The sequence below is a fragment of the Dama dama genome, chromosome 20, assembly GCF_033118175.1.
Source record: "Dama dama isolate Ldn47 chromosome 20, ASM3311817v1, whole genome shotgun sequence".
In the NCBI taxonomy this organism is placed as follows: Eukaryota; Metazoa; Chordata; class Mammalia; order Artiodactyla; family Cervidae; genus Dama; species Dama dama.
In genome coordinates this window covers 96,987,454-97,000,763 of record NC_083700.1, presented here as the reverse complement: position 1 = coordinate 97,000,763, position 13,310 = coordinate 96,987,454, and the positions used below count along the sequence as shown (strand labels likewise).

Sequence of the window (13,310 nt, the reverse complement as noted above, 5' to 3'; positions counted from 1 at the left end):
GCTGGGGTGGGGCCAGGTCAGACCAGTGGAATGGCTGTTTCCTTGAATGTCCATCAGCTGTGTACAGGGGAGGAAAGGGGAGAATCAGCTCCAGTTCCTGGACTCCAGACGCCGGGGATCCTTTGTGGCCCGTGGTGTGGTGGTTGGGCATCCCGGCAGGCGTCCTGTGCCCTCAGGTGTACAGCAGCATGGAGCGGCTGTCGCTGCTCGAGGAGCGCCGGACGCCACCCCCCACCAAGCGCAGCCTGAGTGAGGAGAAGGAGGACCGCACGGACGGCCTGGCGGGGCTGAGGGGCCGAGAGCGGAGCTGGGTGATCGGCTCCCCCGAGATGTGAGCGCTCAGAGCTCGGCCAGGGTGGGCGGCACGGCCATCCGTGGGGCGGTCACCGATGATGGGGAGGGATGTGATGCCATGAGGGGGCTTTGCGCGTGCGGCTCCCGGAGGGAGGGTCTGTCAGCCGAGCCCCCGAAGAAGCCTGAGCTGGAGGAGGGAGGCCGCCGGGCCCTCCACCCTCGGCCTCGTGTCTCCCAGATTACGGAAGCGGCTGTCCGTGTCCGAGTCGTCCCACACGGAGAGCGATTCCAGCCCTCCACTCACAGTGCGGCGCCACTGCTCTGGCCTCCTGGACGTGCCTCGCTTCCCGGAGGGCACTGAGGAGGCTGTTGGCGCCCCCAGGAGGCAGCAGCAGGAGGGTTCATGGCTTCTGACTCCCCCGTCTGGAGAAGGGGTGTCTGGGCCTGCCCTGGAAAGGCCGGCAGAGCGACGGCTGAAGCTGGAGGAGGAGCCTGCAGGCCAGAGCAGCGCCCCCAGCCCAGGTGCGGCCCGCGAGTGGAGGGCCTGGCTGGGGTGCTGCGGTGGGGGGCGGGGCGGGGCGGAGGGGAGGCTCAGCTGCACAGTGGGCCTCATTGCTCGCTTGGTCCACAGCCATGGAGACCCGAGGAGGCCGGGGAACCCCACAGCTGGCGGAGGGAGCCACAGCCAAGGCCATCAGCGACCTGGCAGTGCGCAGGGCCCGCCACCGGCTGCTCTCTGGGGACTCCATAGAAAAGCGCACCAATCGCCCCATCAACAAAGTGATCAAGTCCGCCTCAGCCACAGCCCTGTCCCTCCTCATTCCTGCCGGTGAGCCCCCTCGGGAGTGAAGATCAGGATTCATAGCAAGGGGCTTGGCCTCTGTGGGCCTGTGGCCAGGGGTCTCCCCCCAGCAGGTGTGTCTGTGTGTTGTGTTGAGGAGCAGGTGTCCGAAAGACTGCGTGTCACTGCTGTCCGTTTGTTAAGGGAGTGAGTGTCAGTCTCAGGGGGTGTGTGTGTGTGTGCACCCGAAGACAGACAGCACTGTGTGGCAAGTGCAGGCTCCAAGGCAGAGAGCTTACATTCAGATCCTGGCTCCATCTCTAAAGGGCCCTTGATCTTGAGGAAGTTGCTTAACTCCTTTGAGCTTCAAATTCCTCATCAAAAAATGTGAATATCCATAATGGTAGCTCATAGGATAATTGTGACATTCAAGTATGAAGCGCTCGTATGGTCCCTAGTACATGTAAGTAAGCATCAGCAAATGCTCACTGCCATTTTCCGTCACCTCCTGGGTCTGTGAGGGTCTGGGTGCATGAAGGGGCTTTACTGTTCGGAGGCTGTGGGGAAAACAGGGCTGGAGGCAGGCTCTGTGACTAGAGCTATGTGGGAGCAACAGCCCAAATGGGCTGTGCTCGAACATGGACCCGCTAAGTCCCAGCTTCTCCTTCTCCAGAGCACCACTCCTGCTCTCCACTGGCCAGCCCCATGTCCCCACATTCCCAGTCATCCAACCCATCATCCAGGGACTCTTCTCCAAGCAGGGACTTCCTGCCAGCCCTCAGCAGCTCACGGCCCCCCATTGTCATCCACCGAGCCGGCAAGAAGTATGGCTTCACCCTACGGGCCATCCGTGTCTACATGGGTGACTCAGATGTCTACACTGTGCACCACATGGTGTGGGTATGTTGGGCCGTCCAGACTTCTTGTCCCCCAGCTTCATCACTCCTCTTCCTGCCTCTTACTAGGGCCTGTCTGTCCCTGTTTCTGTCCCTGCCCACACCACCCTCCAGGGTCAAAGGGTGGGGCAGAGGGGGTCACAGCTCGATGATCAGAAGTAGGCCCACCCTTCATGCTCAGGCTCCAGACTGAGGACTGTTCTCTCCCCGGCACAGCACGTGGAGGACGGAGGTCCAGCCAGTGAGGCAGGGCTGCGTCAGGGGGACCTCATCACACATGTCAATGGGGAGCCCGTGCATGGGCTGGTGCACACAGAGGTGGTGGAGCTGATCCTGAAGGTCAGTGCTGGGTGTGCTGCTTGCAACCCCTGAGTGACCCCAGCCTAGAGTCTGTGACTGGCCGTGGGGGAGTGGGGACACACGCACAGCTGGCCCTTAAGATAGGTGCGCATACACATGGGGGTGGCTGGAACCGAGGGTTTTCACTGGAAGGTGACACCCTCCTTGACCAAGGCAGGGATCCTGCCAAGCTGTGGAATGGAGGACAGGCCTGTGAGCCTCTTCTCTCTCTTCCCAACCCTGAGCCACTCGGGCTCCAGTGGAGCTGTTTCCTGCTCTGTGAAGAGGGGAGGCGGTCCCTGTTTCAGACCTGGTGCTGCAGAGGCAGAAGCTCATGCTGTGGACAGCCATGCTGGGAGCAAGGGACCGGGGCAGGAACATGGCCACGGCCTTAGCCTGGGCACATGTTCTGTTCCCCAGAGTGGAAACAAGGTGTCTATTTCAACAACTCCCCTGGAGAACACATCCATTAAGGTGGGGCCCGCTCGGAAGGGCAGCTACAAGGCCAAGATGGCCCGAAGGAGCAAGCGGAGCCGGGGCAAGGATGGACAAGAAAGGTGAGCCAGACTCAGTCACGGGTCTGCTCTCAGCCACGCCAGGGCCGGTGTGTGCCGGGGACCCCAGCCCTGGGCCCGTGTGTGCTGTGCCCCGGTCAGAGCTCAGACCACCTCTGACCTCTTTCTGCAGCAGAAAAAGGAGCTCCCTGTTCCGGAAGATCACCAAGCAGGCATCCCTGCTCCACACCAGCCGCAGCCTGTCCTCCCTTAACCGCTCCCTGTCATCCGGCGAGAGTGGGCCAGGCTCGCCCACACACAGCCACAGCCTTTCTCCCCGCTCTCCCACGCAGGGCTACCGAGTGACCCCTGAAGCTGTGCACTCAGGTATGGAGGGTTCCCCGCAGGTTGCAGAGCAGCCCCTTGGAGGTGGCGGAGTCCTGGGCCCTCTGTGCATCTCACCCGTCCCTCTCCAAGGCTCTTGCTCAGCCCACCCCCAGCAGATCCAGCAGTCCTGGGGAGGAGGTGACAGGTGGGGGATGACCTCATGTCTGTAGCCCGAGCTCTGATTCCCTGGTGGGGTCACCTTGATGATCTGGGACATTCCAGGGCTAAGCCCTGTTTTTCCCCTCAGTCAGTTCTAAGAGCTAACTCCTCTACCTCTGTGTGTGTGTCTGTCTGTGCAAAGTGGGGGGGAATTCATCACAGAGCAGCTCCCCCAGCTCCAGCGTGCCCAGCTCTCCTGCTGGCTCTGGGCACACACGGCCGAGCTCCCTCCACGGTCTGGCGCCCAAGCTCCAACGTCAGTACCGCTCTCCAAGGCGCAAGTCAGCAGGCAGCATCCCGCTGTCACCACTGGCCCACACCCCTTCACCACCACCAGCTGCTTCGCCTCAGCGTTCCCCATCACCCCTGTCCGGCCACGGGGCCCAGGCCTTCCCCAAGCTCCACTTGTCGCCTCCCCTAGGCCGGCAGCTCTCACGGCCCAAGAGTGCAGAGCCACCCCGCTCACCACTACTTAAGAGGGTGCAGTCGGCTGAAAAACTGGCGGCTGCACTGGCTGCTTCTGAGAAGAAGCTCGCCACTTCTCGAAAACAGAGCCTTGACCTGCCCCACCCCGAGCTAAAGAAGGAATTGCCGCCCAGGGAAGTCAGTCCTCTGGAGGTAGTTGGGACCAGGAGTGTGCTGTCTGGAAAGGGGGCGCTGCCAGGGAAAGGGGTGTTGCAGGGTGCTCCCTCACGGGCCCTAGGGACCCTCCGCCAGGACCGGGCTGAACGGCGAGAGTCACTGCAGAAGCAGGAAGCCATCCGGGAAGTTGACTCTTCAGAAGATGACACTGATGAGGGGCCTGATAACAGCCAAGGTGTTCAGGAGCCAAGCTTGGTACCCCACCGAGAAGGGGGCCATGATCCACCCCTCAGAGGAGCAGGAGAGGGTGAAGAAGAGGATGCCTTCTTGCCCAGGGATCCCAGGGGCCAGGGCTCTGTGGTCCCAGGCCTCCTGACTGGGGTCACACTGGGATCTCCCAGAATGGAAGGCCCTGGTGTCCCCCAGAAGAAGCTTGGGATGATACAGGCCTTTGAAGAGGCTTCCAGCTCCTCGTCCTCAGCCCCCAACCTGGGGAAGGCTGGCCCCACAGACCCCGTCCCTGCTGAAGGCTGCTGGAAGGCCCAGCACCTCCACAGCCAGGCACTGACAGCACTTTGTCCGAGCTCTTCAGGACTCACCCCTGCCAGTTGTTCCGCTGCCTCCACCCCTGGAGAGCTGGGCCCATGGTCCTGGAAATTCCTCTTCAAGGGCCCTGACAGGGCATCCCCGACCGGAAAGGCAGCAATGGAAGATGGGCCAGCCAGCTCCCAAGATTTAGAAACTACAACTCCAGGCCACCCTGCAAACCTGTCCCCCAGACAGGAGGGGAAGTCATGGCCACCCAGTGCCCCTGGGCTGGCCCATCGGCCTTGTGAGTTTCCCAGCCAGAGCTGGCTATGGGAGTCTGAGTGTGCACAGAGAGAGAAAGAGGAGCCAGCACAGGGCACCACCAAAGTGCCTGATGCCTCAGGTGACAGGAGGCAGGACCTTCCATACAAGAGCTGCCCCTTCACCCCAGAGCCTGGGCCCAGCCTGCTCCAGAAGGGCCAAGACCCAGGGAGCCCTCAGAAGCATCAGGACTCGGCATTGGCACCTGATGAGCTTTTAAAGCAAACATAGAACTTGTTTGCCATTTCTTGCACTCGGTCCTGTGTAATACACACTCTTAGAAACTATGTCTTTTGCTTGCTTCTTTCCTTCAGTCAATACAAATGTAACGTAAGGTCCTGTGATGCTGAGAATATGATGGTGAATGAGACAGCTCCCACTGTCCTGGGAGGGGAGCCTAAGCCAGCGAGGCTTCCCAGACACTATGGTGTCTGAGCTCAAACCTGAAGGATAGATGATAGGTAGTAACTTGCTAGAAGAGTGAGGATTTAGTGTGAGAAAGAATGTCCAGAGAAAGCACACAGCATCTGCCATATACCTGGTACATTCGAAGAACTAAAAATAACTCGAACTGGTATTTGAGTCTAGTGAGTTAGGCTAGGGCCATATCTAAGAGTCTTCTAGTTTAGACTTTCTCTAGGTGATGGGGAACCAGTAGCCATAAATATTCCTGCTTTCTACAGAAGGGAACTCAGGTTTTTCAGACATTAACATGGGCAAGATAATATGGCTTGGGCAGAGCTAAGATTAGAATCTAGGTCCTCTTGACTCTAGAACTCGTATTTATCTCATTTGGATTGCCTCTTAGCTAGTAAATGAGAAAAAAAAAAAAAAGGTAGAGGGAGGTGAAGAGTTGAACTTGGGATATCTTTAATTTGAGGTACTTGTGGGTCATTCAGAAGGTTGGGTGCATGGGTCTGGAGTTCAGTAGGGAAACCTAGACTGAAGATAGAAATCTGAGCACCATCAGTGTATCATTGGTAGTGTACCAGCATTTAAGGCAAAGAAAGGAGACTTAGAGGAAGCAGCCAGAAGAGTCATAAATTCCAAAAGTAAAGATTTTTTAAATGGAAGGAGAAGTTATCTGGTAAAATGCTGACAGAGAACTGCCTTTGGATTAAGTCACAAACCCTTAATGTTTGTTGCCAGTGAGCCCTTCATGGGCTATCAGCAGGTAGGCCTCAGTGCTGGAGACAGACACTGCTGATGTGGGCAGCTGCCATGGGTAGAATTCACTTGGTGAGTGGGGAATGTGGAAGGGAGGAGGATGGAGTCGGGAGATGGCATCATAGGAGCAGGGTAGGGCCGTAGGGGAGTGGCCTCCATAGTGACACAGGACTTGCCAGACTGCTGTCTTCCCCTAACCGTTCCATAATCCAATACCTAGGTCAGAAGGAGAGGCCGAGAGGCAGGAAAATGCCTCTGGGTGCTGGCTGGGCGTCACCCTTTCTACAGGTCTTTGTCTCCCAGCATGGGGAAGGCTGTGGTCGCCAGAGGGCGCACTCTGCCCGTGGTGGCAGATATCTGGTCCCTCAGCCTTCCAGGCCCCTCGCACTCCCTCCTTCCTTCAGTCATGCGTTGATGACAGATCCTTGGCCAGCCAGTCTAGGACACTGGGAACACAGGAAACTAGTTGCCTGTGGCAGCCCCCGTGTATGTCAGGATCTGGTTAGAAGCACCATGCCATGGGTGGAGAAGGAGGGGCGGCACATCTTGCAGCAGTTCTTGGGAGGAGTGGGCACAGAGGTGCTGAGCATCCTGTAACGCTTAGGGCAACTGCCCCAAGTACCAGTGCTTCCCTTGAGAAACACTTCCAGATTAGCCTGACAGAAATGAGGAGCTTCTGGAAGGTAGTTGCAGGGAAGTGGTGCAGTCATATTTAGGTTTTAGGAATCGCTGGCTGCATTGTAGAGGTTCGGGGAGGGTAAATGGATCAGGGAGAAAATCATGTAGTAACCCCTTCCAGTGTTCTGGACTAGGATGGCAACAGTGAGGAAGGTCCCCAGAGGGAAGGGGCGTGTAAGGAGCCAAGTGCATAGACCTGGCAGCCATCAGCCAGGAGATGATAATTAAATCCACAAGAATAGAAGGGGACTGTACAGAAGACCTGTGCAGAAAGAAGAGGTCCAAGCCCTTTGGGTTAGCTGAGGAGGGAGCTAAATGAACAGAGACCCAGAACTTAGGAGAAGCCAGGCCATTTTAAGAATTTTGTGATTTACCAAAAGAGCAATTGAAAGTTATTTAATGGTTTTACACAAGTTCAGATTTGGATATCTGGGGCATGGGGGCCGGGTGGGGGGCGGTTGGTTTAACTCCCTGGCCAGAGATTGAATCTGGGCCCCAGCAGTGGAAGTCTAAGTCCTAGTCCCTGGTCTGCCAGGGAACTCCCCAGATTTGTATTTTGAAAAGATGAATCTGGTTGCTATGATGAGAATGAATTTGAGGAAGGAATGATGAAAGAAGGGAAGTCTTCCAGTATTAAGGCTAGAGATAGCGAAACAGTGAAGTTGGAGAGAAGTGATGCCTTTGATATTTAGAAAGTAAAACTGATATGGGTTGGTGGTGGGTTTTATGTAGACACAAAGCAAAAGTATCAGAGATGACTACAATCCTGATCTACATAGCCCGATGAAATTACGTACTTCCATTCACTGAAATATGAAATAAAGAGAACCAGGCCTCAATGGTGACCCTGCATTCAGTATTCTGAGTATCTGCAACATAGTCTAGACAGGAGAAACGAAGAAGGATGTAATTGGCCGAGAGATGGTAGGTGACTTCATGGATATGGATAAAACTGCCAAGAAAAAAGCGTAAGTGAGAAGGTGGCCAGAGGAGTACAGTGAACTTCCTTGGTGGTCCAGTGATTCAGACTCCACGCTTCCAATGCAGGGGGTGCAGGTTCAATCCTTGGTTGGGGAACTAAAATGTCATATGCTGTGTGGTGTAGTCAAAAATTTTATTTTAAAAAGGAGCAGTCAGAGATGCAGGAGGAAAACCAGATAAATGATCATGGAGTCAGTGGCAGAGTTTTTCATGGAGAATGGTCACCACAAATGCTGGTTACCAAGGACATCAAGGAGAGCAGTTTCAGATAGTGGTGGGACCTGGACTGAAAACCTTTAGGAGATGAGGAAATAAAGACAAACTTAAATGTTTTTAAAAAGGTTTCCCCTGAAGAGTGAAAGGATTGAGTAGTGATTGAGCAAGTAGAGTGGAGAGATACCCAACCAGCTGAGAGGAAACAATAGATAAACTCATGGGAGATTCCTGAGAAGATAGAAGAGAGGATCCAAAATACAGCTGGAGAGACTGGCTTTTAATAGGAAGAGGAGGGCTACCGTTTGTAATTTAATAGGTGAAAGGGAGAGGAGTTATGTGGCTGTAGACCACGTGTGGTGGTAGAAAGGTAAGGGAATTCATAGCCAAGCATATGTTTCTTCTGTGAACAAACTCCTGTGGGACATCCAAGGGGCCAGTGGCACTATCCAGCCAGCAGGTGGAGTTCAGGAGAGAGGACTGGGCTGGAGATAGGCGTCTGAGTATCCCATGCTGACAGTGGGGAAGAACTCTTGGAATTAGGGGAAATTATCCATGGTTTCTAGCCCTGGCCTTGAGGGTGCTCTGTAGCTAAGTATGGCGGGGAGGAAGAATATAGGCAAGGTCATTCAGAACAGATAATCACCTTTCAGTCTGATCTGCAGTTCAGTATGTGTGGGTGGCGCCTGTTGCCCAGGGTGGTGGTCATGTTTGCTGATTATGCTCCCAACACGTAGGGACCTCAACAAAGTGTGGTGGTAGGAGGGTGACAGAGCCTGGGGCACAAGAGGACACGCTGTAAGTCAGCCCACATCCTCTACCCCCACAGCAGAATGTGCAAATACATTTCTGGGCAAAGAGATGTGATGAGAATCAACTCAGTGGGCTTTCTAATAGGAATGGGGTGGCGATGAAAGAGCTCCAATGTTAAACTTTCTCAGGGTTAGTTTCTGAGTCCCCCAGTGTTGGGGGAAGCATTTTTGTAGCCCCGGTTCAGCCCCAGGACCAATCTTCTGGTGCTCATGGGAGAGAAGGTTTGGCAGCTTCAGGACTTTTCAGTACCCCAGTCCTCTCCCTTTTGCCCCCAACCCCAGCCCACTTCTCCACAGCATGAGAAACAAAGGTGCTTTATTGCAATGTCTTTATTGCATTACTGGAGCAAGTTGGCCAGACTGTCCCCTCTTGGGGAAGGTAAAAAACAAAAAGACCAAAAGGTATCTCCCCTCGCCTCCCCCACCCTCCCCCACAACTGCACAGCAATGTCTGAACACACCTGGTGACAAGAACAACTTGCAAAAGTGGTCTAGGAACTACATTATGAACTGTCCCAGCACAAGACATACAGTTGGCTTCCTTGTGAATCAGATATTTTTACGTAACTACATGAATTTTTTTGACTACATCAAAGACAACAGAAGAATAGGTTTTTCACGAGTAACAACAGGGCACCAAAGTCACATGCTGCAATTTGTAAGGAAACAAGGTTGTTTTTCGTCACAAGTGGCTGGAGCTAGAGCAAGGCTGAGCAGTTGACAGCAGAGGGCCCAGCTAGGCCCCCATCTGGACCCTCTGCTTTGAGGCCACTGAAGCCTCACAGAGAGCTAGCTAATAAAGAGTCTTAACTGGCAACAGAAAATACCTTGAAAAAACAGTAATTTGCCCAGATGCAGTTCTTGGCCCAAGAGGACCCATGAGACTCATTTCTTGCTGCAAGGAGACCCATGGAAGACACCACACTGGTTCTCAGAGCTTCTGCAAAGCCTGTGAGGGTCTCATCGAGGCTTGGAGACAGAGTAGGGGCGGTATCAGAAGTCTTGGCCAAATTAGGGGTAAGGACACTGCTAGTCTATACAAGCCTGAGCTATGGTTGAGGCTTGGTTAGCATCTGTGGCCAGATGGAGACAAAGCATTGTTCTGTGATGAAAGCTCCACCCAGAATAGACAGGCCTCTGACCAGTGTCCAGCCAGCCTGGAGCTGCTTCCACGTTGCTGGCCAGCTTCCCTAGCCAGGAAGACAGTGAGTCCCTCTGGTCTTGGTCTGTTTCTTTACCCTCTGCCTCAGTGAGACCGCACTGAAGATGCCAAGAGAGAATCCCAGGGCCCAGATCACGGGGTAAGACATGGAGCTAAGCTCTGATGAAGGAGGCCAGGACCACAGAATAAAGGAGCTGCATACTACCCTTCCCAGTGGTTAGTAGACTGGTCCCTCTGCTATTTCCACTGGTCAAGATCAAGCAAATCAGGTGGCAACTAGTCAGAAAAGATACTTTCCAACTTCTCAAATGATCCCTATGTCTTAGTTCCCACGAAGCAACAAATTCAAGAATGAAAAACAGGAAAGCAACAAACAGGTGAAGGAATGTAGGACTTAAAAATGAGTGGCCCTCCTCCACAAGCCAGCCCAGTGTGGGCGATAGACTGCGCTTGCTCGCTCCCTACATGCCCTTAATTGATGCTGCCTGACAAGCAACACAGCATGGTTCAACATTACAGCATGTATCCTGGTTTTCATTTAAGAGATAACCAGAACACACTAAATTTTAATACCAGAAAGAAGGGATTCCTGGCACCCCATCTTGAGCATCTAGCTGTTTAAGGCACAAAGCCATCAGGCAGGCATGCCTCGCAGTAGTTGGTCTGGCCTTATTTCTCAGTAAAACTCTTAGCAAGATTTCAATCTGGCCATCTGGGGAAGGAATGTCCAGCTGGCAGGTATCAGTTAAGGGCTCAGGTTAGAACAGCGACACTGGAGGAGGTTTCATTTGTCTGCCTCATCCAATCCTGAAACTGCAACGTAACCAAGGAAAAGCCAAAGATATGCCCCCTTTCCTTTCTGTCTTCACTGTTAGTAACTGGAGGTTCTCCCCCAAATTTTAATCTATTTCTATGTCGTGGCACATTCTAGATCCTGTTACCAAGATAAATGCTCAGGGAAAGCAAAATTTCTTTCTTTCATCCCCCAAACTAGAGCTTCCCTAGGTGTAAACCTGATTCAATAAGACTCAGATATTGGCTTCCCTACTCAGCCAGGAAGCCTGACTGCACAGCTTTGGGCTCAAACAGCTGACTCATTCGAGCCGATTACAGCTCTCGGATTGGCTCAGAGGCAGCTGGACTCTTTTGTTTGTCAAATGAGTTTTGACTGATGGGGGTGGAACACGATGGAGGTAGGAGTAGATGCTGCCCCAACTCCATTTGCCCAGCTTCACTCAGCTGGAAGGCTTAAACCACATGAAGCAGAAGGTTCCTGGCCTAAAATCAGGGCCACTGGAGCATGAGGACAGTCTGTGCACATCATCTTAATGGCAGGATCACAAAAAAGGCAAAGAACAGCTTCCAGATGACTTCAGCTAACAGTCTGAATGCCAAGCCATCCTTTCCTCTCCTTGCAGAAGTTTCAGCAACCACTATCTGGAAGCACAAGGGTGACATACAGCCCTTGCCTGGGACACCAAAGCCCCGGGCCTGTGACCTCCTAAAGTCCCTGACCACACCTGGCTCCCTTCCAGCCACAGCCTTAGCCATCCATCTATGGCTCCCCTGGCCCTACCCAGAAAAGGACAGGAGATGACAGGAAATTAAACACATTGACTGTTTCTGCAGGACCTTTCAACTTGTGGAAGCACATAGAAGAATGTTGTTCTAGATCATTATTTGGTATATCAAGCCATCTAAAAGCACTGGATTGCACCTTTTCTTTACTCATACACACAAGTTACAAAGGTTTCAAACAACAGATCATTCTTTAGGCTAAGAAAACACCACCACACAAGCACCAACTTCATTTTATAATTCAAAGCTCACCAGCCCACAAAAAGAACACTATTCCTCATCTCTGAGAAACAAGGGCAGGGCAAAAGGAATTACACTGACCAATTTTAGTGTCTGCTAAAACTAACAGTCTCTAGTTTTCCTTTTATTTTCAAGTTTTGGTTCAGAAGTGTGCATTCAGATACTAGTGCCACCATCTTCCATCGCACCCTAGTCTGGCAGCAAGCATTGTTTTGCTGGGACCAATGTGGTTTCGAAACATAATGCTTCCTTAGAGAGAGGAGCTACTGAGATGCTGACACCTAAACTATACTGGTTAGGTACCTTCGGTTGAAGTTTTTTACCCACAGATTACAATTCTTTAAATGAAATCCCAAGCCTCCCCATTTTCCTTTGGTTGTCTTTTTCACCAAATGCCATTCTACCACTGAACCAAAACCACCTTCTTTTTGGGAGGAAGAGAGACCGCCAGACCAAAACAGACTCCCAACAGGGCCAAGCCCCACCACGGTCTTAAAGCACCTTGGCCTCTCAGAAGAGGACAGGGACTCCTCAGAGGCTTCCAGATACAACCCCCACCCCAATCAGGCCTAACATGTTCTCTTGAGGGTGCCTGGCTAAGTAAAACAAAAACCCCAATGAAAGACTTTCCCAAAAACCAGCATCTGCTCCCAGCTTCCTATGTCAGTGCAGTGGCACGGCTGAGTCCCCGAGAACCCCAGGCCCCGTACGTCCCCATCCTGGCCGGCTGCTGCTCGGCCTCTCCACTTCACATTCACAGAATCACTTCTTGTGCAAAACAAGCAGTCTACGTAGAAAGAATGCCCTCATAGTCTAATAAAAACTGTAGAAAAGTGTTGCTAGAGAGCCACTGCTCCCTCTTTATCTGCAGAGCGAGGGCATCTGTGCGTGGACAGGGTAGGCGAGCCTGACGTTGAGAGAGTCGTTGTGCTGCACCAGGGACGTCTGCTGGTAGTGCAGCACCAGCTCCTTCAGGGAGCCGTACAGGTTGTAGGGCTCTGCGAAGCCGTAGCCCCGAGCAGTGCTGTAGATCACGCAGTGCTTCACCTCTCCATCGGCGCTGCAACAACAACACACAGACACCGCAGGGTGTTACGGCAGATGGCAACATACAGGGGCCCTAAAGACCAGAAGTCTGACAGCAATTGTTCTGCAAAGGAGAAGCAGCAGCCTTTCGTCCATCAGAGCTTGTATGACATCACACCCTTGTGTCCCCTAGTCCCTTCCACACTGGTCACAGAGACACCCTTCATTTCCCAAGACTTGGTGGGGCTCAAATGGATGGCTGCATTCAGTCACTTAGCTCTGGACCTTAATTAGGTGAGAATGCACTGGAAGGGGCAAACCAAACCGAACCAAAAAAAAATTTAATGTACGAATCAGTTGTTTTTAAAATAGGCACAAGATTGTGCAACAATAACTAATTCCAGAATATTTTCATCACCCTAAAAAGAAACCATGTAACCATCAACATTCACTGTATTCCTCCCTCCCCTTAGACCCTGGTGACCAATAATCTACTTCCTGTCACTGTGGCTTTGCCTATTCCGGACATTTTATATAAATGGAATCATACAATATTACTCAATCTTCTGTCTGCCTACTTTCACTTGGAGCACCATTTTCAAAGTTCTTTTATGTGGTATCATGTATTGAGACTTCATTTCTCCTCAGGGTTGAGTAATATTCTATTGTATA

General features: G+C 52.7%; 2 protein-coding genes across 8 annotated transcripts in view; one reads left to right on the top strand and one right to left on the bottom strand.

Moving 5' to 3' along the window:
• MAST2 (microtubule associated serine/threonine kinase 2) overlaps positions 1 to 5,068 on the top strand; it is a 203,055-nt gene extending 197,987 nt beyond the window's left edge. For 2 of the 4 annotated variants that reach the window (XM_061122025.1, XM_061122026.1), the window contains exons 22-29: positions 177 to 331; positions 533 to 816; positions 926 to 1,123; positions 1,749 to 1,975; positions 2,188 to 2,310; positions 2,731 to 2,867; positions 3,001 to 3,191; positions 3,493 to 5,068. In XM_061122025.1, coding sequence (XP_060978008.1) covers positions 177 to 331; positions 533 to 816; positions 926 to 1,123; positions 1,749 to 1,975; positions 2,188 to 2,310; positions 2,731 to 2,867; positions 3,001 to 3,191; positions 3,493 to 5,012 — 2,835 coding nt within the window. In that variant the 3' untranslated portion in view covers positions 5,013 to 5,068. Of the gene's footprint in view, positions 1 to 176; positions 332 to 532; positions 817 to 925; positions 1,124 to 1,748; positions 1,976 to 2,187; positions 2,311 to 2,730; positions 2,868 to 2,997; positions 3,192 to 3,492 lie in introns of all 4 variants that reach the window. The other 2 variants (XM_061122024.1, XM_061122023.1) reach the window with 1 other exon arrangement.
• Positions 5,069 to 8,970: 3,902 nt separating this feature from the next.
• PIK3R3 (phosphoinositide-3-kinase regulatory subunit 3) overlaps positions 8,971 to 13,310 on the bottom strand; it is a 96,604-nt gene continuing 92,264 nt past the window's right edge. For 2 of the 4 annotated variants that reach the window (XM_061122017.1, XM_061122018.1), the window contains exon 11: positions 8,971 to 12,672. In XM_061122017.1, coding sequence (XP_060978000.1) covers positions 12,474 to 12,672 — 199 coding nt within the window. In that variant the 3' untranslated portion in view covers positions 8,971 to 12,473. The remainder of the gene's footprint in view (positions 12,673 to 13,310) is intronic. The other 2 variants (XM_061122019.1, XM_061122021.1) reach the window with 1 other exon arrangement.